General features: G+C 39.1%; 2 protein-coding genes across 2 annotated transcripts in view; one reads left to right on the forward strand and one right to left on the reverse strand.

Moving 5' to 3' along the window:
- N4BP3 (NEDD4 binding protein 3) overlaps positions 1 to 20944 on the reverse strand; it is a 24756-nt gene extending 3812 nt beyond the window's left edge. Inside the window, exons 1-3 of the mRNA XM_087924148.1 lie at positions 20779 to 20944; positions 3684 to 4112; positions 1884 to 2420 (exon numbers count right to left, since the gene is read on the reverse strand). Coding sequence (XP_087780274.1) covers positions 1884 to 2420; positions 3684 to 4088 — 942 coding nt within the window. The 5' untranslated portion in view covers positions 4089 to 4112; positions 20779 to 20944. The remainder of the gene's footprint in view (positions 1 to 1883; positions 2421 to 3683; positions 4113 to 20778) is intronic.
- LOC113454863 (uncharacterized) overlaps positions 20240 to 27331 on the forward strand; it is a 27342-nt gene continuing 20250 nt past the window's right edge. Inside the window, exon 1 of the mRNA XM_087923162.1 lies at positions 20240 to 20595. Coding sequence (XP_087779288.1) covers positions 20240 to 20595 — 356 coding nt within the window. The remainder of the gene's footprint in view (positions 20596 to 27331) is intronic.

The following is a 27331-nucleotide window of genomic DNA, read 5'->3' on the forward strand; positions in this document are numbered from 1 at the left end:
GCACATGTGTCATCTCTCTTGGGGAGCTGCATTAGTTGCCAATTTGCTTTGTGGGTCTAATTCAAGGTGCTGGTTATTACCTGTAAACAGTGGTGGTATTTGACCGGTTCTGCCCGGTTCTGGAGAGCCGGTAGCAGCGATGAGCAGTGGAGACCAAACCGGTTTTCTTCGCTGCTCTGTGGTTGGCCCACCCGCCCGGGCTCCCATACTCATTTTTATGACCAGAATTCAAAGCGCAGCTGCTTTGTGCGGTGCAGAATAGCGCCGTGCGGCAGCTGCTGCAGCAACCACCATCATGCAGGCTTGCAGGAGGCAAGTTAGAACGCCTCTGCACCTGCGCAAAGTGCATGTTTGCGCACACATGCACGCAAAGTGTGTGCATAAGCGTAAAGCGCGGCCACCAAGCCACGCCCAACGAACTGGTGGCAACTTTATTTGAATACCACCACTGCCTGTAAAGCCCTATGTTGTTTGGGCCCTCCTTGTTTGAAGAACCATCTTTTCCCAATTACATCTAATCAATTCAGCAGACTGGAGATGGAATGTTATAGGTTCCTCCTATTAAAGAGGTCCACCTTTTCCATGGTAATTCCTTCCCAGTGGAACTCCATCACCACCAAGGTAAGACTAGTTTCATATTCTGCCAAAACATCCTGAAGATATGCTTTTGGCGGTGGGCCTGGAGATCCTAGATTGATATGGATCCCATCAGATGGCTTGTTTGAATGCTGTTACTGGGGTGGGGTGTAATAGGTTTTATATTTGGGGGTTTCATTCCTGTAAGCCACTTGGAGTAACTGTGAGTGAGTTGGGCAGCCATATAAATCCCCTTAATAAATAAAAGTAAATATTAAGACAATTAACATTAATACATAAAAATAAGAATCATTAATATTATTAAAATATTAAGATAGGATATGTCTAGTTCAATGAAAAGTATATGATAACAGTGTTCCAATATCTAAAGGGTTGCCACAAAGAATTGGGGGTCAGCCTATTTTCCAAAGCACTTGAAGGCAGGACAAGAAACAATGGATAGAAACTAATCAAATTGAGAATCAATCTAGAAATAAGGACAAATTTCCTGACAGAACAAGTAATCAGTGGAGTGACTTGCCTCCAGAAGTTGTGGAGGTCTTTAAGAAGAGATTGGACAACCATTCATTTGAAATATCAGAGTTTCCTGCTTGAGGAAGGAATTGGACAGAAGATTTCCAAGGTCCCTTCCAACTCTGTTATTGTGATCAATAAGCCAAAAATGGGAGCATCAATTCCCAACTATCCAGGCTCCTTCACACATGACATTGTTCAAGGTAGCTCATTTCTTAATAAAAACCATTACCTCCCACTGACACAATACATACTGCAAACAACTCAGGCAAGTCACACAATTCTTCCTACATAAACTTTCTTTTCTGACTCTATTATAAATTACAAACATAATGAGATGTATCTGTGAAATTAAAAAAGCAGGTTGAGGACTAGATCCATGACAGGATTTGCCTCAGCTTGGTTGTGGAAAGCAGACATAAAAGCTTCAAAATAAGATTCTTGCAAACAAATCAGAATTACTTGTCTCCTTTCCCGTTCATTTGTGGCACGCTGAAAGCATTAAAAAAAGGGTGGGGGGAAGAAGCAATCAACTGCCTCTCTATAAAAGCTTTCCAACTTTATTGCCTTGAGGTAATTTTTATTCATCAAGAGGTATCCATGCAAGTGGCTATTAAAATGCTTATAGAAAGATTGAAGAATGGATAACGCTATTACAGAGTCATATGGAGAATTTTACAAACTGAGATGAAGCCAAGTGCAGCAGGCTAACTGAGTCTGTGATACCCCGCCCCCCCGCCCCCCAAAAAACCCTACAAAGAAAATTTACCCACCTGTGTGAAGGGGTCATCATTCTCACTCAGATTTCTCTTAAGCTGACGGAGCTCCATGCCTTTCTCACTCAGGCGGTCCTCAAGCTGCTTTACTACATCTTCCAAAGAATATGTGGTCTCATATGGAGGGGGTGGTTCCCCTGAGCTCTGCAGTCGGCTCAGGCTCTTGCAAGACAGTGGTGCTTTCTCTACTGCCAGAGGATCTCGTGGTCCCCAAGAAACCCTATCTAAGGAACCACCAATGTGGTTGATGTGTCCTATGGAAGCACTCAGCTGATTTGGACTAGGCTTGAAGCGAGGATTGTATGTGGGAAAGCTCTGAATGGAGTTTGTGCCCTCATCAAGACTGATGGTGTGCAGCAGATGGCTACGCAGAGGTCCACGTTGTGAGGAACTTCCCGTACTATTCTGGGTTAAGAGCGTATGCAGACTCCCATTGCTCTTTGACAGCTTCTGTCCTTTGCTGGATGACAGTCCCTGCATAGACAAGAAGCTCCTCCCGGGCACCACCTTGAAAGCTGAGGGCCTGATCCGACACTGAAAATAACACAATGGCCATTAGCAGTTAAATTGGCTTTTGTGCACTAGGGTGAATTAGTTTAGCAAGATAGTTTAGCACAGCAGGAAGGAAGGAAATAAGCATATTATTATCATACTTGTAGAACTAGTCATTTAGAACAACTCGCCTCTTTCCTACCCATATTCAGCCTCTCAATTTCTTTCAGCTGGTTGTTCTTTTTGTAGACATTTCATTACCAAACTAGATAAACATCATCAGTGCTCATCAGAAGGGAGTCCACCAAAGGCCCCACAGTTCAACTCTGTTCTACAAACATTCATTTTATTAGTAAGATCTAAAGTAGTAAAAAAAAAACTTTTCCTAGTCAGGATGGGTGGAGAGGGGGAAGAGATTTCCTTTGCAGCAGCTTTCCAGAGATTAAGCTGTTTTTAACTATAAAATGGGGAAGCAACCCATCTGGCTGGCATTAAATAAGGATACTGTCAAGAAGAATTAAGCAGTATCGTGACATTACTGATAGCACTATCAGCACTGTTTCTCATTGCCTAGATTGGTACCAGCATTTAGGATCCTGTTACAGAGCTAGGCGAATCCTTCAGGAAAAGTTTCCTCTGGTCCAATCTCAATATGCATGATTGTGATTATCTATCTCAGAAAGAATAGCTTTTCTGCTGTTTTAGAAAGTCTCCTGGTCATGGCCATAACTAAATTAAATTTAGCATATCTGACAGTTTGGCACCAGTTCTCAGCAATCACTTTCACACCTTTCAGAGATAAACAGATCAAGTTGCAAGAGCCCCTGCACTTTACATCAGGGCCTTTGAGGCATCACTTCTTTAATTTACCATGTTTACCATGACACTAAACTGACCTGGAAGTCAGTTGTGTATGGATCAGCAGGTATTTTTCAAGCCAGCAGAGCAGCATACGAAGTGGCCTCTCTGAACTGACAAGTGTTGAAATTTGTAAAGGCCTGGTTTGGGGTGAATGTCCAGCACATGGCCATTCCCACTCTAAAGATTCAGAAGCCAATTCAGTTCTGTTCAGGGGAGATTACAATTATGGTAGCTCATTTCCCCCGATCCATTAGCTTATGAGTTTCACACATCATCACACATCCTTCCCAAAGCATGTGCTAACTATAAATCTGTATATTTTAATATCACAAAAGTCAGAAATACTCCAGACCTACTGGACAAAGAGCAAATATATTTGTTTCATGCCAGAACACTATTTTTTTTTTAAAAAAAAACCTATTACCACATTCTTGAAGTTCATACCTTGTCAAAGCGTCCACGTTCAGGCAAAGAACTCTTGGAAAAATCTGCTCCTCGCTGATTGTCCTGGAAGTACCGCTCAGGGGACTGATTCTCCCGGTCACTCTCATAATCCCGTTTAAAGCCGCCACCAGAGGACTGATGCTTCTTCTCAGCCCGAACATCCCGTTTTCCCCCATGTGGGTAGCTAGAGACTTCACGTTGCGATATTCCTTTCCGGAGCAACCCATCTGGCTGGCGCATCCGTCGCAGACCTCCTGATGCAGAGGGCGAGAACTCTTGTTTCTCTACTAGGCTCCCCACACTGCCCATCTCACAGTTCTTGTTAGGCTGAGAATCCAGAGAATGAGGATCAAAGAGACAATGGCTGAGGTCACAGGTCACATGAGAGGCCTGTGCTGTTGCCATGGAGATTTAGAGATAATTCCAGCACTGCCAAAAGAAATAATATTCACAAAAATTAGTGATAGCTTTGATCCCACCAGCCCCATGGGACATCGATCTCAATCTATTCCTGACAGTCAAAGAATAACAGTTAATCATATCACGGGGATAAGAAAGTGGTAATCTTTCAGGCTCAGTAACTTCAATGCCAGAATCCCCAGTTCTTCAGAGTTAAAAAACAACAACCCAATACTCAAAGACAGCCAACTGCATGAACAGAACTATGTGATTTTCTCAACAAAAGTTCCAAAATCATTTGCCGTTGCCTTCTTCAAACTCTATTGCTAACTTTTGACTCTGGCTTCTACATCTCTGTTGTGCTTTACTCACCTCCTGTCAACTACGTCGAAATGGTGCTTCACCAGGAAGAAACCTTTCCAAAAAAGCACTAAGTTCCACCCAGTACAGGCCTAAGTGTTGGTTGCACCCTTCCTATGACACGCTGATTCCTAAATCATGCTCCTCCCCTTACTTTAGGCAATATTGGAATTACTTATACAGCCACCAGCATTTTACTGATTAGAAGGGATCAATCGTGGGCTGATCAGCCTATACGGTTTTCTAAGAACACCAAAAGCAAAGGATAATAACTGACCATCTCCCCTGCTTACTTGGCTTCATATATGGAGCCCTGCCAGCAGCAAAGCAGAGGTAGTCCTCGACTTACAACTAGTTGCTTAGTGACCATTAGAAGCACTGAAAAAAGGGACTTATGATTAGTCCTTGCACTTATAATTATTGTGTCATCTCGATGGTCACACGATCAAAATTTGGTTGCTTGGCAATCAGCATATATTTACCACTGTTGCAGATGGAATCATGTGATCATCATTAGTGACCTTCTCAGCCAACTTCCAATAACCAAAGGCAATGGGGAAACCAGATTCACTTAAGGACTATGAGATTCTATTAATAACCATGTGAATTTCTTAACAACTGTAGCAAAAAAGGTTACAAAATCAGGCACAACTAACTTAACAACCACCTTGCTTAGCAACAAACATTCTGGTTCCAATAGTGGTTATAAGACAAGAACTACCTACAAGTAATTAAACAGCCAATCAGAACATCAGACAAGCTGCCCCTTACACAACGCTACACAGAAATCTGATTTTATATGATCTTGTCAAAGTGATGCTGCTGGTGCAGCTGGAGTCCCCCCTTCGTAAATAGTTTTAATTTTTTCCACAGTCCAATTTAACACATTTACTAGTTTGTAGTAGAAAAAAAGATGAGATGTATAAGGTTGTAGTTGTGGTTTCTTCTCCACTGTTCTGACTTCTCAATTTCTTGCTGCATCTGGGGTTTCCAGAACCATCACCAGGGCATGCTCAAGAACATGTTTCAAGAACATGTTAGCTTGCCTTCAGGACATGGAGATAGATGTAAGAAAATAGGCATTTGGTATAACAATGGAACTGCAGTCAACATTATTTATAAACTTAATACACATTACTATCCACAGATTCTCAGTAGTTAACAGTAGCCACAATAAAGTCACAGTACAATAAACGTAGAAAAAATAGAAAATAGAAAATTATTTTAAAATATAAAACCATAACTATAATATTGTAAACAATAATAAACGAATGATGTAGTTTCATATTTCACAGGCTCTGCCATTGGATTTTTTAATACTTTACAACAGTGGCCCCCAACCTTTTTTGTGCCACGGACCGGTACCAGCATCACAAAATGATCCGTGGCCCAGGACCGGCATCAGCACGCATGACAAGACAAGGCGAGCTGAGCGACCGGCCAGCTAGCCGTCCCTCGCTTCTCCCCACCACCTTCAACTCCTCCTTTGTACCTTTGTCAATGGGCTTTGCTTTGGGATGGCTTCAGGACGGTCGCTCGGCTCGCCTTGCCTTGGGTGCTGAAAGAATCCTCGCACCTTAGTTTCGTTCGAAGTCCCCCCCCTTCAATGAAACTAAGGTGCGAGGATACCTTCAGGATCCAAACACCGCTTTCCAACCGGAAATGTCACCCGGAAGCACTTTCTCATCAAACAAGATGGCGGCACCCAGCAAACCAGCGGCCCGGTAGGAAATGTTCCACGGACCGGGACCGGTCCGCGGCCGGTGGTTGGGGATCCCTGCTTTACAAGAAGCCAATAATGTTGAGTGCCAATCCAATTTCTGCTGAGAAGGCATTTAATGCTACAAATATCCCCATTCAAAAGTGACACTTGAGTGATTCAAGTCCCCTTGGCTTACAAAAGTGGGGAACCACAAATAGTTTCTCCCAGAATGATCAAATCAAAATTTATACTATCTGCTTCCAACCAACCATCCAAAATACTACACTCCAGTCTACCATCCCCACAAAGCAGCTTTAACTTGTGTATCAAAAGAATCCACAGTTCATGAACCAGCTCCACACTACTCTTAAATCTTTCTAAAGTCAGACATATTTGAAGCAGTAACACAGACAACATGTTTGAAGTAGTAACACAGTCAAGTAACAAGATAACTAGCCAGTGGCTGGCCCAGAAGGGCCCACACATTATCAACTTGAGAATCTGATTACTGGAATTGCAGCAAGGCTGGCATCTCATCAGTGCCAATTTAAATGAGCTTGTTGACAAACACCAATGCTGACCTCAGGTGACAATGTCCCTATGCACTACACAAGCTCCTTAATCATTACATTATTAATTAATTAAAGCCAGAACTGAAGAAGCTTGTTGGATGAGAACTGAACTGTTTTCAAGGAAAAATCAAGAAAGTCCAGTTGCCATTTGGAGAATCTCCATAGACAATTAATTAAACCAGCACGCCAATAACCAAAATATTGAAAAAAAATCATATGGGAAGAAGACGTTTGTCAACAAATACAAAAACATCCACAGCTGAATAGGTATGATTTCCAGTTTTCCCTTTCCACTAAGCCAACTCCAGTCAATTCAAGTAGTCAACATCAAGGTAATATCAAAGGGGAGGTTTCCATGATAGCTAACTTCTACATACTTTTCTTGTTCCCACATGTGTTAACAATATAATCTGCTCCAAGTAGGCTTATGATGGAGAGCCAGACCAACTATAGCAGATGTTGGTATTCTTACAGCAGAGTAACCCATTTTAATGTATGCAGCTGGATCCTCAACCAATAGGAACAAGAGGGTAGGAGCTGAGGTCTTGCCTCAAAATGTTCTTTTTTCAACATCACTAAAGGAGAAGTGGAGGGTGGGTACCAGAGGCAATTGTGACCCAGATTCCTATGGAATGGCAAACTCACTGATTCTTGGAATTTCTGTGTTCCAGAAGGTCATACCCATTGACTTCCAATATCTTGTGTATAATGTAAATAAAAATCATAATAATCATGATTCTTAATTGCTCATACACATAAGCATTTGCACATGCATATGCATCCTAGCTAACAGTTAAAACTGCAAATTGTCACTGTCTTTTAAAGCATCATGTCCTAGCAGCCAAGTACCACGTGCATATTCTGGAGAGGACGAAGCTGGCAGCGAAAATGTAATAAGCAGCTGGTATTCATACTCTGCATATTGTTGGGCATTCAACATTGTACAGAAGATACAACTTTTCCTCTTCTTTAGTTTGCTGTATCTAATCATTTCAAAATCTTCCACTTGTTTTGAAATCTTTGAATTTCTTTGTTATGGGCATCTTAAAGAATATGCCTTATATTAAATACCACATTTCCTAGGACCTATAGTACATACATACATTTCCATTACACTATTTCCTTTCAGGATAAGCAACATTTTTTAGAGTGCGGAAAAAACAGCAAGAAATAGTTAAGCCAAGGAAATTGAAGGCAAGAATAAGAAAAAAGATAAGGCAATGTAGCTGATTGTTAAACACAAATGCGACATGCACAAACACATTAAACAAGTTGTATAGACATCCAAAAGCTAGCATAGTGACTGTTGTAGGGAAAATGCCTACTTTAACACGGAAGTGTAGCATTTGGAGATTGTTGAAACAAATATTTTTTCTTGGTATGCACAATTACAGTAATCACTGGGCTCTTTTGCCAAAGATATACAGAAGAGCCTTAAACAAAGCTATGGTACACATTGTATATCTTTGATTAGTTGCACAGGAATAATAAAATAAATATTGAATATCATATAATAACCTTCACAACCATAATGTAGCTACTGATAACATAAGTCATCTAACTACATACACTAACACTCATATGCCATAAACCATGTATTGTAGCCATTTATTGCCTCCTCTTTACACCATAAAAAGATAGATTTGGGTTTTATTATCTCTCCTTTTTCAGGGTCAAAATTCCAGCTTCTTGTTTTTTCTTCTCATGATTTTCTCATGCTTCGACAATAACCATAATATGTCATTAAACCTCCACTCTGTAATTTAACATTTCTTCAGTTATAGTTAACAGTTTCAGTTAAGAAAGTGTGGTTGACAAAACAAAAAACCACTCCACAATGGCTAGATATCATCAAAGCTGACACCAAACTGAGCACAAGCCAAGTGAAAGAAGCCACACAAGTTTGGAAAATGTGGAGACACCTGGTCCATAAAATGGCTGAGAATCAGACATTAGCATCATAAGTTGTGCCATCTATACCTGTACCCTTAGTCTTCTATTCAAAGCATTTATTACCTCCTTTCCATCATTTTTCTTAAATCTTAACAATTATAGAATTTGTTTCAATTCAATTCTATTCTTCAGTATGTCACTAGCCTATTTCTCCAACAATAGGGTCTCCCCCAGTAGGAAGTCCCAGCATCTTTTATAGGCATGAAATGAAATTAAGCCCCTCCCCCAAATTAAGGCCTATATTAAAACATGCAAAATGGGGGGAATGGTGGGGGGGGCTTGCCATTAGGAAGTACTTTTGTTGCACACCCGGATATGGTGCTGCCTGCGTTGACCCCGATACGAAGTGCCCCACCAACACCAAGGTCAACATCCAAGCTCTCGCCACCTGCCCGCCCGAAGATGCAAGCGGGGGGAATTAAGTCACCCCCAAAAAGACGACCTAGCCATTTTTTCGGGGAAAAAAAGACCCGGTCTTACTATATGAGAAACACGATATCATTCCCATGTATCTCACTCAGGAGTGGGATTCCACCAGTTCGCACCTATTCACTAGAACCGGTTGTTAACTTTCTAAGCAGTTCGGAGAATCGGTTGTTAGAAGAAATTACTGGCCTAATCCTGTAAGGAAGGCAGGAAGGAAACATTCTGGTGTTGCTTACAGAAACTGCCTCTCTGTTAACCCTTATTATATTCTTGGCAGGACTAGACTTTCAGGAATGTCTCTGGAGTTTTTTCCCCCTCCTTTGCAGTACTTTGCTTATGTGGAGTGACCATTCAAAGTTACAATGGCACTGAAAAAAAGTGACTTATGACCATTTTTCACACTTACGACTGTTGCAGCATCCCCACAGTCATGAGAGGCCAGGCGAGGAGATGCGTGCCTCAATGTGAATGATATTGAGTTGGCCACTCCCAGCCAATAACATGACCACCAAGCCACGCTCACCAACTTAGCCACACCCACAGAACCGGTTGTTAAAAAATTTGAATCCCACCCCTGATCTCACTAAAACACAATGTCTGATTCCTTCAGTTTCATCATAAAACATCCCTTTCATTTTTAAGTGAAATCACTCTGCTAGAAGCTGTTCTTTAGCTCTAGTAGAGAATCAACAGGATAACCTTGATGGAAAGAGGAGGGATCAAAGCAAAGAGAAGGGAAACATGGTCTAAGCCCAAATAATGTAGGGGTTTTGTGTAAATGTCTCAGATAGAGAACCTCCTAATTCATAGAACAAAAAGAGAGGTATAGCATAATCACACTTTCAAGTTTTTGTTATTATAATGTATCTTAATAAAAGTTGTTTTAGTCTTTGGGTGGAATTTATTCCTTGGTCTGGTTTACCTCATGGAACTGACAGCTCCCTTGTCCCACTTTTACCAATTTTTATTTCCATTAAATTGTTCTGCAAGTTCCCTGGCTCTTTTAATCTGTATTGTTCCTTGTTCTCTATATAAATTATACAATATCTTTCTTCTCATTCTCATTTTTGCATATTAATTTCTATACATTTAATCTCACCCATCTCATCAGTTCATGAAGCATAGGCATCCACAGAAACCAGTGTTTTCATCAATCTGTTCTTTTTGTATATGTGTAAAAAGATATATATGATGCTAGAACATGCAGACAAAAGGGACCAAAAAAAAGCATCAATCGACATGATGCTCCTTTTATAAATTTCCCTCTTTGCCTTTCTTTTACAGATGCCTCTCCTGGGGCTATCTATAGGAGGATTCAATATAAAAAAAATCAAGTCGATTATAATCAAGAAAGCAAAACTTAACCTTTGTATGATTCCCACCTATATCTATTTGTGTCATTTATGTCATTTAATATCTTCTTAAATACCATCTGATTTTTCATTATCATCACTTGTTGTAGTCTAACATTAAACATCAGCAACCTTTGGATTCCTATTACCACAGTGAACAGCAACAACAGACAGCATGACAAATTTTACTTCCTACCACAACAACAAACAGGATGACAAGCTGTACTCTCTAACATACATTTTAACCTCTTTTGTTCATAACGAAACCTACTCCTTCACTTCTTGTCTGTATTCATCAACTCCACACCAATATCAGACCACCTTCATTCATACCTGTTACATTAATCCCCTTATTTGCACACACACACAAAATATTTCATGCTCTTTACCATTCTTCTTACATTCCACGTCACAATCTTCTATATTCCCTGGTTGTCACTAGATGGGCCCACAAGATTGACCTCCACTACCCCTTATGGCTTTGGTCAACATAATGCTTTTTAGTAAATGTATAAGTTAAATTCCCAACCTTGTTACATACAGCACTGCCTGCTAACAGTAAAGACAGCTTGGATTACTTTTGGTATATATGAAACAATATGCTGGAAGTGTGACCAAATATATTTTACCCTCAGCACGTTTATATTAATAGAAATACATCATCATCATCATCATGAAAAAGCTAGTTATATAATAATTGTCTTTGTACAATAGGATTACTCGGATTACAATGAATTTATTTCCCAACACTTATATACCACACTTGCCAACCCCTAGTTATTTCATAATAATAATAAATAGGATAACACTATTAATAGATCAAGGCATTAAAAGAGAATTAAAATCAACCAAATTCAACAGAATTAAAGTTAAGATAACTAAGTCCAGTAATTCCACTGAATGAGTAGCCCTGTAGCTCCAATGTTGCAAAAAAACTGGAAGACTACATCTTCAGTTCTTGAAAGTGACCACTATTGGGCCACCTGAATCTAGAAAGAAGCTTGTCTGATAAAGCCTGTTTCTGAATTCCTCCCCTCCCCATTAGTGCCAGAGGTGCATCTATAGTACCGGCATGTGCCTGTTGGCTAAACAAACAGGATGATGAGATTCTGATCCAACTGGAATTGTGAATCCACTGTACCTCCAAATTACAGACTTGCTCCTCTGGGAGGAATATGATCCCCACCAGTCAGAAAAGGGATCCTGAAATAGCCAAGTTATTCTGTATGAACACCCACTCTGTATGTAACAACTGTTTTCTTTGTTCCATTCACTCTTATATTGTTTCCAGATAAAGAACCCCACTGCATGTCTGTGAAAGCAAAAGAGTTATCTTAGTCTTGGAAGAAGAAAAAAAGACCTTGCTGTATTTCCCTTCTTTTTATAAACATTTACAATCCTTCAAATCTGGAGATCAAATGCTCCTGTTGCAGAATATACAGATCCTCTTTTATGTAATTTCTAATCAACCATAAAAAATTTATACCATGATTTATATCTGAAGATTGGAACTGAGAGGTCTGAATAAAATGGACTCATTCTATAAATGCTGGTAGGTTGCAATGTTGGTTGTGACCAACATTTTTGACATACTCTCCATAGTTGCTTGTTTTGTATGTTTTTTTCATTGATTACAGGCCTATTTAGTCCATCATGCTGCGCCTTACTGTAGTCAACTTGACATATGTGGAAAGCTGGACTGGAATCAGTGTCTCCTTTCAGATCATTTACAATCAAGAAGTAATTAGGAACAGTACATTCAAATCAATATTACCAATATTACCAAGTGTACTACATTAAAATTATTTCTTTCTATCAGCCCTGAATCTCTCTGAAATTAGTTTCAGTGGATGATTTAAATTCTAACACATGCAGAAAGAGGAAAAAAAATCCTCTCTATTCATATTATATGAGCCATGCATTACTTAATGGGCATTTGCTGCATCTCCCTTTACTATTCATTTTTCAAATGGAAGAACCATTCCACATAGAGGAATTATTTGGTTGACATTTCTATAGCTTTTTAAAAAAAACTACTGTGGCTAATATTATCTATTCTCAAATTCCATTTAAACTCATATAAAACTGGGATAGTACATTTCATTCATTAATAATGATATAGTAGTGGTAATAATACTTATTTGAAGTCATTTCCTTATTTTTTTCTGAATCTATTGCCAAATAATTTTACTAAATGACTATGAATTCTAGTAAGAATTGTACTCTTTCTGCACAGTGCATAATTTTTTTAAACCTTGGTTAGTCATGTTTTCCCACAAAGAGCTTCATATGCTTAAAAATTTTTTTATCCATGCCATGGTAATTTCTTCTAGTTATGCCATGACCTTTCTCAGACAGGGGGATCGTAATTAAACATTTCAGTCAATAGAATAGCCAGTGGAAACTTCATTCCCAAATTAGGTCTTCTTAATTCAGTAATACCTTTTCAAGGAATCCATTATGTTTTGTTTCCGGAACATCACATCCTCCAAGATACCCCAAGGGAATTTGAGGGCTATTTGCCATTGTAAACATGTGGCAAGAGTTATGTTGCAAGACGTGTTTTCCAATGGAGAAAGGAAAAGTCATGAAGAAGTACAATAACACCTTGATATAATGGGCTTTGAATACAATGGACAAGAGGGGAACCGAAATCCAGGTTTAATTATGATTCAGTACCTATAGATAACAAACAGTGTTTACATATTGCAATAAGCCATAAAGTAATTTGTTTGGCTTTGATTTAGGATAACTTACCCTGTTGGTAAACCAATTGACTAGTTTATTCAAAGTTGATGGGTAAACAAAGTGTTATTTAAAATGTATGAAGTTGGTCACCATGTAGATGTTCTGAGTAGCCACACCTGTTGCAGATTCTTAGTAGACTATGCACACTGCTGACAGTACAGAATAGTGGAGCACCTCACATTACCAACCAAATACTTTCAGGCAGGACTAGTATTCTGAGAGGAAGAAAGCTTTAATCCCTGTGTGGCCCATGTAAACTATAATTTCTTCTCTAAACAAGGTGAGGCAGCAATTGAAAACAAGGAAATAGCCAGTATTTCCTGTAACCTACAAACTCTAAGAATAGCAGTGTCACAGGAAGCAGCTTGTGAAACCCCCAGGCAGGTAAAGCTGACTTTGTCTGTAGCATTCAGAACTGGAAAGCAATATCCAGACATTTCTTTGAGTATGAGTATTTTCAAGTCTTGGCTCTGCTCTGAGAGCGCTCTTTCAGGAACAAAATAAATATGTCTACAGAACTGCTTTGCCACAGACAGTATTTGCAGACACTGCAACTCAAATCATCATATGGCAAGAGATACAGGAAATAGCACATGACCATCAATGTCCTACAAAGAACTCCAAAGAAATAAACAAATTGTTTGCTTCTAAGTCTCCTGCAAATGAATAATGAAATCACCTTCTCTTTAAGGAGAATTCCACAGCCTAATGTCCTTGGCTAGGTGATTCAAAGCAACTAAATTTGTAGTTTCAAATACTATGAAGGAGATCTATTTCAGGTAAGGGTGAATAGCTATTAGGTGATAACAGCTACTGTGGTTGTGTTGCCCATACACACTCTCAGGGTTAATTTAATCACAGTTTATTCAATTGAACCAATTTTATGTGTTCTTTTAGCAATGGATAACATTTACTATTAATTAGTGATAATAATTCTTAGCTACATGCTAGTTGGAATTATATTCTAGGCTAAAACAGGGTTGAATTAGAAGTATACGGTAGACTAAAATCAGACAGATTAGAGCTCAGTCTTTTATGCAAACTTTTTCTTTTTGTGTTTTGGCACAGGGTAAAAATAATAAATACCAATATTGCCCATATAACTACCTTATTTTAATCAACTTGTTAAATAATACGTTGGAATTCATAATCAAATTGGTGTACATTATCATGGTCATGAACCTAACTCATTTAGTTTTCAGGAAATTGGGAAAAACCACAGGTATTTAATTCTAATGTGACTTGACTGTCCATTTTTCTCCAAGACTTATAAAATAGTGCAACTTAAAACATTAATCCATTTGTTTTATTAGATGCCACATTTACTATGCTGAAATATTGGAGAACTAAATTAGGTACTGTATTTATTTGGATCAAAAATATTTAAAAGGATGGCAGTTAGCACTGACTGAAACACAATAGTAGAGACTTGAAGAATTTTTTCATTAAGGTCAATTTTTCTCAGTTCAACCACTTTTAGTTCTTCATGACAAACTTTTATACAATTGCACTTTTGGACATGGATCCTTAAATTTTCATTCTTCATAAGATTACAAATATACTCATCCATATGCTGAAACAATTTGCCTTTGAATATTTACTTCCTTGCAGTCATCTGTTTTTCTTTTTTACTCATTTTCAATGTTTTCTTAGTGTACTGCTCATTTAAAGAATCATTAGACGGTTTTTAAAGAACCAAATCATTCTGCTCACAAAAGTTTACCTTCACTGATTGTGTGATGGCTTTTTCCCTAATGCAATACATCTAAATGTTTATGAAGTTGTACAGTATTTGAAATAAGGGACATGGAAAATCAGTAAAACATAGGAATTATTTATTTCCTTAACCTCTGAGGCCTTTAAGCATATTCCTCTATTACCCATATGTTTTTCATTCCATTACACAACTTGTTGCTAAGCATATTCAGAGTTCTATAGATAATCAAACTTCGTTGGATCAAAACTGGATAATTTATTTCTCAAAAAGTACATATTCATGTAAAATGTAATCAATTTGTATTCTGAAATAAGAAAATTGCTTTGTTTAGTGTACGTAGCATATTATCCAATGCAAACTACACGTTTTTTAAAAAAAATGATTTTTAAACTGAGATACTTCAGAGGCTCTACACAGTTATACAAAATCAAACCCAGTATGAAGAACAATTGTAAGACTTACAACAATTGTAAGTGAATGAATGAAATTGTAAAAAAAAAAAAAGTAATGATGCAGATCTTCCCATAGTTTAGCCACCAAAGACCTTCCAGAAAAAAACTGTTGTCAGCAATGTTTGCATATATTATATTGCTGACAGAATACTTCTGACTATCAAAAGTGGGAAGAGAAGACCAAAATAAAATAGCTAAGATGTAATAATTTTTTGTAGCAATAACTGCAACAAATACAAAATCAAGTATTAAAACTCTTACCTGATATAACCCCACTTTGATTTCATAACAAAAGAATTTATTCCAAACTTTAGCAAATTTTCTGCAACTATTGTTGCACATTATTGCACATGATAAGAATTGGAAAACAAAGTATGTACTGTGACTGAACCCTCTCCCTTCGTCAAAAACCCCATGAAATCAAAAGGGCATTAGTGCTATCTTGTTTATGATCTGGATTATAGTTTGCTCATGGCCTTGATTATGAATGCACAGAAATCATAAGGAGAACTTGCACAATGTTTAGCTTATTTAAGTTTTCAAAGTTGGGAATTTCCCTCAACAATCAGTGAGCCTGGAGGCTTTTATATTCCCTAAATTGCAGCATATCACTTGGCTTGTAGCAGGAGACAAGAAGCTATTTTTGCAGCACAACCTACTGTTTCCATTTAGTAAACTGTGTTCTGTAGTTAGAATGTGTAACTTGATCTGCTATAGGTGGAAAGAATGATACTGCTACCATTGATAGATCCTGATTCCTGACTTAACATTCTTTTCTGCTCAAAGTCTTGATTCTACCAATAATCAAATGTTATATTTGTAACTATAAATTAATGAGTGACAGCACAGCAAACAAGTCATACGTATGGAGATGAATCCTTTAAAATCAGATTCGGAGATTCCTTATAGCAGGGGTGTCAAAATCAGGGCCTGTGGCCTGGATCCGGCCTGCAGGGTGCTTAGATCTGGCCTGCGGGGCCACCCTGGAAACAGCAAAGAACCAGCCTGCAGTGCCTCTGCCAGCAAAAATGGAGCTCGTGAGGGCTGCGTGTGGTTCTCCTAGGTTCTGTTTTAGGCTGCAATGGCCTCCTACAGTTCTCTGCCAGCTAAAACAAGGGGGGGTCCACATGTGGCTCCCCCAAGCTGACAGAGAGCTGCAGGAGGCCATTTTAGCTGGCAGTGCACTTGGGCCCTGACATGAGTCATGTCGAGCTGGCCACGCTTATCCTGGCCATGCCCACTTTGGCCCCCCGAGGTCAAACACAGTCCTGATGCGGCCCTCAGTGAAATTGAGTTTGACACCCCTGCCTTATAGCAACCTCTCCACAATAAAATGGGTGAGAATGAAGATCCCATTTCACTAAGACTCAAATGGAATGAGACAACTTGCCACAGCCATCTTGCTACGGTCAATTTGCCATGGCCAAATCACCACAGACAACTTACCACAGGGCAATTCAACAATTCAATTTAATTATCTAAATGGGATTTAACTGAAGGAAAGGAATACAGGAAGGAGTATTTTAGAGATTTTTATGGGAATGATAGTAATATGTCCAAGAGTAAAATGGTAACTAATGCTATAATGGTTAAGTAAAATTGAAAAAAAGGCTATCATAAATGCAATGAGAATACTGTATTGAAAAATGGTAAAGGCATAGGTGATGTAACTGGAGCTATTACAATATTGATGAGGCTTATGGTATGGCTAAACAAGTTAAAAATTGTTAGCTACAGTATATGTGAGTGGAGTGATATTAATTATGGAAGTAAAGCATGTGGGAGAATAAATAGAACATTTAATAATGCTTCAGTAGGGAGCAGGAACTAAGGCAAGAATGTGTGATTAATTTATAAACAGATAAATCTCTAAATACTTATGATAACAATGTTGATTGGGAATGTGAATGTATGTGTACTTTTTATGAAAATAATGCCGTTTTGCCAGCCAAGAACTGAACTATTTACAGTCAATATTAGATTGATTACATGAGAAACATTGATCTGAACATGAACATACTGAAATGCCTATGTTTAAAAGCATGCACCTGTCCCTTTTGTTATGTGGGATAGGATATGTCAGGAAAAACATAAAATTAAGTTGAATGTTACGGGAAGAGAACATGTGTATGATAAAACAGGAAGAGGTAGGATGTAGGAGTAATGAATGAATGTAGACAGAATACAGGTAGTCCTTAAGTTATGACCACCATTGAGCCCAACATTTCTGTTGCTAAGTGAGATAGTGGTTAAGTGAGTTTTGCGGCCCCATTTTACCTTTCTTGCCACAGTTAAGTGAATCATTGCAGTTGTTAACTTAATAACATGGTTAAGTGAATCTGACTTCCCCATCAATTTTGCTTGTCAGAAGATTGCAAAAGATAATCACATGATCCTGGACACTGTAATCATTAGAAATACGAATCAGCTGCCAAGTGTCTGAATTTTGAATACATTACCAAGGGGATTTTGCAATAGTCATAAGTGTGAAAAATGGTCATAAGTCACCTTTTTCAGTGTCATTGTAACTTTGAATGGTCATTAAATGAACTGTTGTAAGTCAAGGAGTACCTATATAATGTGGAGTAAATAAGTGTGAGTTTTAGAGTCTTAAATCAATATAGAAAAGTGACACACTAATGCGAAAGAAATATGTTGAAGGGGTTTGGAATGGACTGAAGGGAAGGGGAAAACAGAAAATTGTGGTAGAATGGAGTTAGGACTAAATGGAAAGAAGGAGAAGTTTAGAGAATAAAGTTACTTTATGAAGCAATGTATGGATATGATAAAAGCATCAATGATTTGCAAAAATAGTAAGGAAAACATACAGTGTATATAATTACAATTTTCTTTTCTGGTTTCATGCCTTTAATTTTTTGAATTATTTTTACCCTCTTTTTAGGATTTATATAATACATTATTGTATTAATGTATTATACCCAAAAAAAGAAGCACATGAAAGGTACAAATTCAAATGAATATATTAAAAAATCCCAGAGTTTAACATCCAAAAAAGATTACATTATCTGTTATTGAAATTAGCTTATACTTTCCTAATTCAGAAATGAAGGGCCACAAAATGTGAAGTTTTCAAGTTGGTCCTTTAATTATTAAATCATATAATCAAAACTTAAATGCACACACACATGCGCACAAACAGAAATTGTATCATAGCAAACATAATCCCATATATACTAGGTGTATCTATAAATTTGGAATCGTAGAGAGACTAGAACTAGATTTAAATATCCCTATTGACTATTTCTATCCAAGCACCATTTGCAATGATGAATCCATTAGGAATTGGCTGTTAGGCAATATGGGGGCATTTTTTAAATATTTGGGGGAAGGTATAATGATGGCAATGGAATCAGTTTGTCTCCCAAGAGTCCCATTCTCACTCTTAAATCTCTACACACAAAAACACACCCAAATCACCAGATGGCCGCCTGCTGTCCTTTGGAAGGTTCCCTTACAACTACTGACCCCTCAAGTTTTGCCTATGCCAATATTCAGTGTTTTCCAAACATTCTCATTGTTTTTGATTTGTAAGAATTGTCTGGTGACCTTAGAAGAAATAACTGCATTTGTCCCATTTTAAAACAAGTTGTAACTTTGAACAATTCTTCTGCAAAGCATCTTCTCATAAATAGATTTCCTATCAATAACCAGTTGTATAAAATCCACTGTTTGTCCTTGAACCAATGCTGTTTATCCATGAGTTTAAAATATGGGTAGTAAGGAGTGAAAGAAGGATCTGGGAGTCAGAATTCGTTTCCAACTCTTCCAAACTTTTACAGTGATATCTACAAGGAATTTTTTTACTATTACAATTTTGAATTCTAGGTAATTTAACTGATTTAATTTAAAAACATCAGAACAGTGTCCCAAATTCCTATCTTGCAATTTCTATAATTTTTGTTTACACAAGAGCATTTCCTTATTTATAGATTGTATATTCAAACATTTGTATATTCAGGAATCTGCCTCTTTTACAAACAGAAAGCAGAACTTCAGGGTGGTCTCTTCCAACAAAAGAATAAGTCTGGTAACAGAAGAGCTCAGCCTGTTGGGGCAACTTTGCTCTATTCATTCTAGGTAACAGACCCAAAGGAGTCGGATGATGGCTTTCAGAATTTCATGCAGATAACTAAGGGTGCACAAGAGACTAAGGGAAAAGGCTCATTTACAGCAGAACTACAGAGACACACAACATACTCGATATCTACTCCTGAATTCTGAACTAATTTACGCAGGTTGCCTGTTGTATCTTGGACTCGGGTCATCAAACATTCCAGAGGATTTCCATCTGTATACATGATTTTAAATCAATGACTTCTTTAGCTTTTTGCTTTTTCTGTTGCGAGGGCAAAGCGTTTGAAAACTGTAGAAAGATCGTTCGCATCACGGCGCAGATCTGGAGCTTCTTTATTAACAGCAGCTCCCCGCATTTCATTTCATTTATTTCATTTTTCGGGGGCTCTGAGCGCAACTGAAATAGTTTAATCTCTGAAGAGCAGCAGCCCCAATTCACCTTCGCGTGAACTATGATTAGGCTGCCTGCTGGCAGCAGCAGCAACAACCCAGGCGCTGCTCGGCTTTCCTGCCGGACCATATTCTAGTTGCTATTCTGCCCTGCAGGATAAAAGGCGCGCACAGAACCCGACCGACCGTATATATAGCCAATTCATGTGTTCCGGTTTATCCAGATCTACGGCTCGGTCGAAAACTATCCCGGCATTAATGTCACAATGTGAAGTTACCCAGTAGGCGTTCGAGTTCTCTACACAAACTAATTACATCGCTACCATGATTATCCAAGCTTTTTTTTTTAACCCAGCCAAGCGGAATATTTGACTGCGCCGAGCCTCTGCCATGGAGGGATCGTCCTCCACAAATAAAAAAGGTGTCACTCCCCACCACCCCAGCTGGCTCTGCCGGACCGGCTCCGCCGACCGGCGAGCCTCCCCGCATCGCCCTACTATCAGCCACTATCACTTCGAGATGCTGAGTCCGGCACTAAAGAGACCAAACTCCTTCGCTCCAAGTAATGTCCGAGGCAACATGAACAGCTGGTCCCCCGCTGGCATCTTTATATCTCCCAAACAACCATTAATCGGCCCCGTATCCCATCTGCCGCCGCCCACCACCCGTACCCCCGCCTCAAGGAAGCGGGTCCAGCCGGCGGCAGACCACCAAGGGAAGCGGCTCCCCTTTTCTCTTCGGTTTAGGTAGGGCGAGAAACCACGTGTCGGGGAATCGATGGATTAAATCGCGGCGGGTTTCAGAAGGGCAGACCAAGTACTGGGTGTCCGAGGAAAGCCAGAGGACAAAGGCAACTGGACCCATCCCGAATAGAAAAGGGGTCTCGAGAAAGCTTCCCGGATAAGCCCCAGCGGCCGAGAACGACTCACCATCGTTGCTGCTCGAAAGGTCGACCCTTTTTTTGCTAGATGGGATTCGCCTCCATTGCTCCGCAGCCCCTCAAGCTTAGATCCGCCTTCCCTCGCTGAGATTTGAACACCCCACAGTACGGTAGGCAAGGAATCCAGGAGTTTTTGGCTGCGCCGCTGGGGAGGCAGCAAAACCCGGGCTGGAGTTCTTTAGCGTCTACACGCCAACTCAGAGTTTAGAAGAGGAAAAAGCTAACGCTAACGCTAATAGACTGCGGCAAGGGGGGAAAGGTAAAACACGGCCTGGATTTTGCCTTTTTCTCCTCTGATCTTGGCCTGGCCAACAAAGGGGGAATGAGCAGGGAAGACACGGATTTAACTTTGCTGCGGTATTTCAGTGATCATTTATTCTGGACGTTGCCCCACTGACTCGGGTAAAAGAGTGCAGCAATATAATTGACCAGGATTCTAAGATCAATTAAACTGTCCCCCAAGTTTCTTAGGAATGAAAAAAAAAACACTGTTGAAAACTATATACAGGAAACAAGTACTAGAACGATATAATTCTAGATAATTTGGAAGTGAACTAAGTTATTATCTCCACTGAAATTCTTCTGGATATCAAAACAGGAAAAAAATGTAATTTAACATTGGAAATCATTGTTCCTGTAATTCAAACTACTACATTCTCTGTAGCATTTATTTGCAAGTTTAATTCTGATTGGTTCATTGAGGAGATTGATACTTAAAGAAACTGATATATATTTTTTTATTCCAGGGGTTCCACTGTTAATAATGTTGGAAGAATTATCCTTCTGGGTTCAGTTCCAAATGGGGAAAAAGACACGAAACATGGAGGCTGTTTGGAAAGATGGTTTAATGGTAGACAGGAACACATGGCTTGGAGCTCCAAAGTGAAAAGGGTGACCACATGCTTCAAGATGTTGGGTGAAGGAAAAGAAGATCCAAGATGCTGACAGACCCTTAGTTTTATACCCTCTGTTGGGACCCACCTTAGTGTTTCCTGTTCCTGTGTAAAAATGTATCCCATTGGCTGTCAGACTTCTGGGGCGGGGGTCTTAGCTAACTTTGTAGGCTTCGTCTGGACCATATGGATTCACCTGAGTGCTTGCTGATGCAATCTTCTCAGGCTAGGTGGTGAGATGGGTAGAGGCCTTTGTTATGTAGAATACTCTGGCCTAAGGCCTTAATGGCCCTTCCGTTAACAAAGGTGGGGGTAAGCTTCTGCTTCTGAGGTGAGTTTCTGCTTCTCTATTTAGGGGAAATATTCTGCCTTTTTAATATTTCCCAGGATATTTCACTTTTCTAGGAGAGGGGTAGGTGCTAACTTCCTACAATATGTTATGGAACTCACATAAGGACAAGAGCCAGACAGCAATTGTATGGAGTCTAGAAAAGAAAATAGCATCTACAGAGTCAGTAGAATGATTTGTATTTGGATATCAGGAGGCTTCAAATTATAGCTCATGGTGTATCAAGCACTCTTTGCTGGTATTCAATATCTTCACAATCTATAGAATGGGAACATTAGTGTATTAATCCATAAGTTTGATCCCAAAGTCATAAAGAATATTGCATTGAAATACTCAGTACAGTTCATGTTGCTTCCTTCGGATAGGAACTTGAACTTGCAACAATCATTAGTAAAACATGAACTTAGTCCAGGAGAATGAGAAAGCATGGGAAAGAAACTAAAGATCATCCCACCTGGGGTCTTCTTGGTATAAGAATGATGGAAGAAGCAGCATTATCAAGTGTTCAGTATTCTGATAATATTGCCTATGTAGGTAAAGGTGTAGGGATGTCTGATCTGGCCAACCTTGAAGGACTGAAGGCTAAACTTTAGTAAGGTTAAGGATAACACTTTTAAAATTATATACTTAAGAAAATGTAATTGTCCAGGATACTACCAATCTATATATAACTGACAATACTGAGTTTGTAGCATAAATAAAAACTAAGGGGAAATGTGTTAAATGTATAAAAGAAACCTTTTTGAAGAAAAGGCAAGCTATGCAATTAAACACTACAAGCTATATCAATCAACTGTCAAATCAATCTCAAATCCCCGTGCTATCTTTAGATATTAAAATCTGTAGTGTGCTCTTTTCAAGATAGAGTTAATCTAGAATACATCCTTATCAAAGAGTCTTCATATTCAAACAAATGTACAATAGTCACTTTAGATCTGATAATACTACTGAGGTATGCCATTATCAGATCGGCTGATAAACTATACCAAAAAGCTGCTGTAACTGAATCCTAAATATGCTTCTACAAACTATCATAGATATGCAGCCTAGCTCTTTAAGGATCAGCACAGTTGTGTAGAAGGCCACTGGGAACTAGACACAACTAGCTTCAAGAATAGCTGGCAAGTTAATATTAGTAATCCAAAGCAGGTGTACTGCACACTTGAGGCAAAGGCTGCAATCCTAAAATTGAACCTCAAAGTTTTAATGGTCAATAGAACCTTTTAGAGTAGCAAATTTTAATACAATGAGAAAATGGGAGCTATAGTTTGCTCTGACGTGAACCCCTGAAGCAAAGGGCCAAACTGTGTGCTACGTGTATTCTTATTTAACAGAGCAATACTATTTAGGCAGTCATTGCTAAAAAAAAGCAACCTTGCCGTGTCTAGATTCACAATGAACTGGGAAGTACCTTATTTTTTTTTATCCCCTTGCACCTTTTGTGGCTCCAAATTAAACTTACTCTTTGAAATCATTGTTTGCCCTAGGAGACAAGATGTCAAAAGAGTAAACATTACATATCCCCCTGGAATTAAACTTTAGAAGAGAATATTTGTAGCTCAGGGTTGAAATGAGGTCCTTGGTGCTCTCTGAGCTTGATGGTTTTCTTGCAGGCATTTCATTACCTAAACTATATAACATCATTGGTGTTAGTGGTAACAGTGTTAGGCTAGCACTGATGATATTTACCCAGTTTGGGTAATGAAATGTCTGCAAGAAAATAGCCAAGCTCAGAGAGCACCAAGGACTTGTGAATAAAACTTTTTACACAGAAAGTATGACCTTCAGCTCTAGATGAGTCCCAGGAAAGGGAAGTGAGTTTATTTACTTTTGTCAGTGTATAATATATAGCAATCCAATTCATAAATTGGGACTCTGGAGGTTTCTCTATTCCCCATCTTGGCCAAAGTGAGATAATGTCACATTCTTCTAACCAAGCTTATTTCACTTTTGTATCTGCATTTCCCAGCTTCCTCACTTTGCCCAAAAAGCATGTTTCCATTTCAATCTGCACAGCTGAACCCAGCTGCCCACTCCTCCCTAGCTATGAATTCTCACAGTTGTTACCTTTTGACTATAATTCTTTCATTTCCAGCTGCTAAATCAAATTTAAAAAGCTAAAAATATACTAAACACTCCCCTGATGTGACGGTGTTGTTTTATATGTCAAAGTAATTGCCACAGGAAAGGCATGTGATCATGAGTTGGAGGAGAAGAACTAGAGCCTGGCAACCAGAGAACCCCTGCCCTGGGAGCAAAATTCAAAATGGGAAGAATTAAATTAATTAATTATATAATATAATATAATTATATATATATATATATATATATATATATATATATATATATATATATATATATATATATATATATATATATATATATAAATTCAATATGTGTGTGTGTGTGTGTGTTATTCAGCTTTGTTCAGGAATTTTCCCACGTCATTATAGTTGTGCTATAACGTACCAACGTTTCGGCAGAATCTCATCTGCCATCATCAAGCTTCTGTATAGTGTTCGTCTGTATTGTGTTCGTCTATATATATATATATATATTACATGTGTGTATAACATGTGTAATGTGTTTTAAAATAAAACAGATTATTTTATTATTGTTAATAAAACAGGTATATAAATGGAAGTACATCTTCATATTTGAGCCAAATAATCAACCCTGTAATCTTACTGTTTCTTAGTACACGTCCACATTTGAGGACAATCCCTCAGCTGAGGATAGTCGAAGAGGACTTGGCTCAAAGTGGTATTTTTCATTGGAAAATGGAAGGGAACCAATGCAGATATTATCTACATCCTATAAAGGTGTCACCTGTAAAGATTCAGAGACCTGTTGGGTTCCAATAAGCCTGCTAAGAAACTTCCCTCTTTTTTCTGGCCACAGGGCTCTGTTTCTCCATGGCCATGACTGCTTTGGTTGCCAGGCTGTTACCACCCAGGAACATTTCCTCTTCTTGGTTTGATTCATGACAGGATCAATATTCTCATTGATAAATTCCACTGGGGGCAGAGAAACAGTATTAGAACGTTTCCTAAATTATCCAGGAGCAAAGATAAGGATTAGGGTTAGGGTTACATGGGGAAAATGGCTACCAGTCATTGTTCTAGAAGAAAATGAGGTGTGCAGGGCCAGCCAGGGGTGGGATTTGCCAGTTTGCCGAACCGGCCATAAAATTAACAACTGGTTCGCTTGAACCAGAGAGAACTGGTAGCAGCCCACCCTTGACTATATCACTGTACATGACTAACTTTATAGCTAATGGGAAAATTACCTTTATTTCATGAAATCCTAACTATTTAGCTGATTCTAAACTTCCAAATCAGCTCGACATTTATTTATTTCTCCTCTCTCATTAGCTAAACTGTCCTTGAGCCCCAAATGTTGATATTCCCGAGGATGCTTAGAGATTTCCAACTGTGAAGGAATGTAGCTATTTTTGTTTCCACCCTTGTTTGTTGATGGTCCTCACCATGCAATTGCTCAGCAATAAATCCACCCAGAAGGTAATCCAGATTGATAGACAAATATTTGTGGCAGTGGGTGATTGTCCTTAGACATTCCCTCAAGAACATTTTGGGTGCATATAATGGACAGCCCAGCATATGTTATGATTATCCAAATGTAACATGAAAATGTAAGAGGAATAGCATGGAAACGCCGGTGCGATACATCATGAAGCATAATGAGCATTTGTTTATTTTTCAAATGAGGCAATTTAGATGCCAGTTAAGAGATTATTTATAAATATATACAGACTTCATCTTGTAGCCAATAAAACTATGCAAGCCTGCAATTCAGTTGGATGGTGCTAACATCAAATTCTTAGAATTCTTAGAATTTCCTGGAATTATGAGAATTGGGTGGGTTACCATAATTGGCTGACAGCCACTGGGAACAGACTGTCACCAGGCTGAGTCAGTGTTGATGATTTGTACAATATTAAGGACACTTTTGTACCTCTGCTATTCAAAGGATAAACGTTAGATATGATTTTGGTATTCATATAGCTCCACATTTGTCAAAATAGTGGATTCTGCATGTGAAAGAACCTTTGTTTATAGGGAAGGTTCTCTGTGCTTAATTCTTTCCCTCCTAAGGGCTCATTCTTTGCAAAAGGAGTTCTGACTGGAGGGGAAAATACGAAAAATGTTTAAATGTTAATCAATGCATGAGAGAGAAATTTGAAAAGCTCTTCTGCAGCCTTTAGCTTAGCTTTAGCTAAGTAATATTAATATTAGACTACATCAGGGGTATCAAACTGGATTTCTTTCAGGGCTGGATCAGCATTGTAGTTATCCTCCGCAGGCTGGCTGGGGGTGGGGAGAGATGGAGGGGAGACAGGACAGATGTCTCCTGCAGCACCCTGCCAGTGAAAACAGCGAATGGGGGGGGGCTCGTGCCCCATTTTCACTAGCAGAGTCACTGTGGGCCGGTTCTTTGCTGTTTCCAGGCCCCACGGGCCAGATCTAAGCACCCTGAGGGCTGAATCTGGCCCACAGGCCTTGAGTTTGACATCCCTGGACTACATGGTCTGACCTCCTAACCTGGCGTGTAACATTGTACTCTTGCTGACAAAAGTATTAATTATTATTGTGGCTCAAAGAAAACGTAGTCCTCCTAAGGAACAGAGATGTAATTATTATTGGGAATGGGCCAATGCTTGCTTCCTCCCCCCACCCCTTATCTGGCCACTGGGAAGGCTGCTGTGAGCATTTCATCTTGCTGCTACTCAATTGTATTGCAAGGATACTATCATTCCAAAACAGATCTCTGAATAACAAATAGACCTTATTCAGTTCTGAGGTGCAATCCACCTAAATTTGTTTCCAGACAAATTATCAACTATATCCAGGTGCTGCTTCTAAGCATTCCATTGGAAGATCAATCTTATTTTGCTGGGGTGTCATATAACAATGCACTGGCCATCTAGACGGCATCAGAATCCTCAACCAGGATTGTCCCAGGCTCTGGAATGTGATAGCTCAGCTATGAATGGCCTTGTCAGAGGACAGATCAAATTGCTGCAAGAGCAACCCTTTGTTTTGCCATGATTAATAGTTGTAGGAACTGTTGTTCTGCAGAAGCTTGGATTTGCCAGGACTTGTCAAGCACTCCACTCCACAGCTAACCAAACAACCCCCTTGATATATATCGCTGTGAGTCAGCTTGTGAAGCCTACGAAAACCAATAACAGGAAACGAAATTGGCTACAGATGAAACGATCTGACTGCATGATGAAGCATCCCAAATTCCCAGCCACTTGCAGGTCAGAGTCTGGAAAG

The sequence above is a fragment of the Pseudonaja textilis genome, chromosome 2 (assembly GCF_049901715.1).
Source record: "Pseudonaja textilis isolate UNSWEBS1 chromosome 2, rPseTex1.2, whole genome shotgun sequence".
Taxonomy (NCBI): Eukaryota; Metazoa; Chordata; class Lepidosauria; order Squamata; family Elapidae; genus Pseudonaja; species Pseudonaja textilis.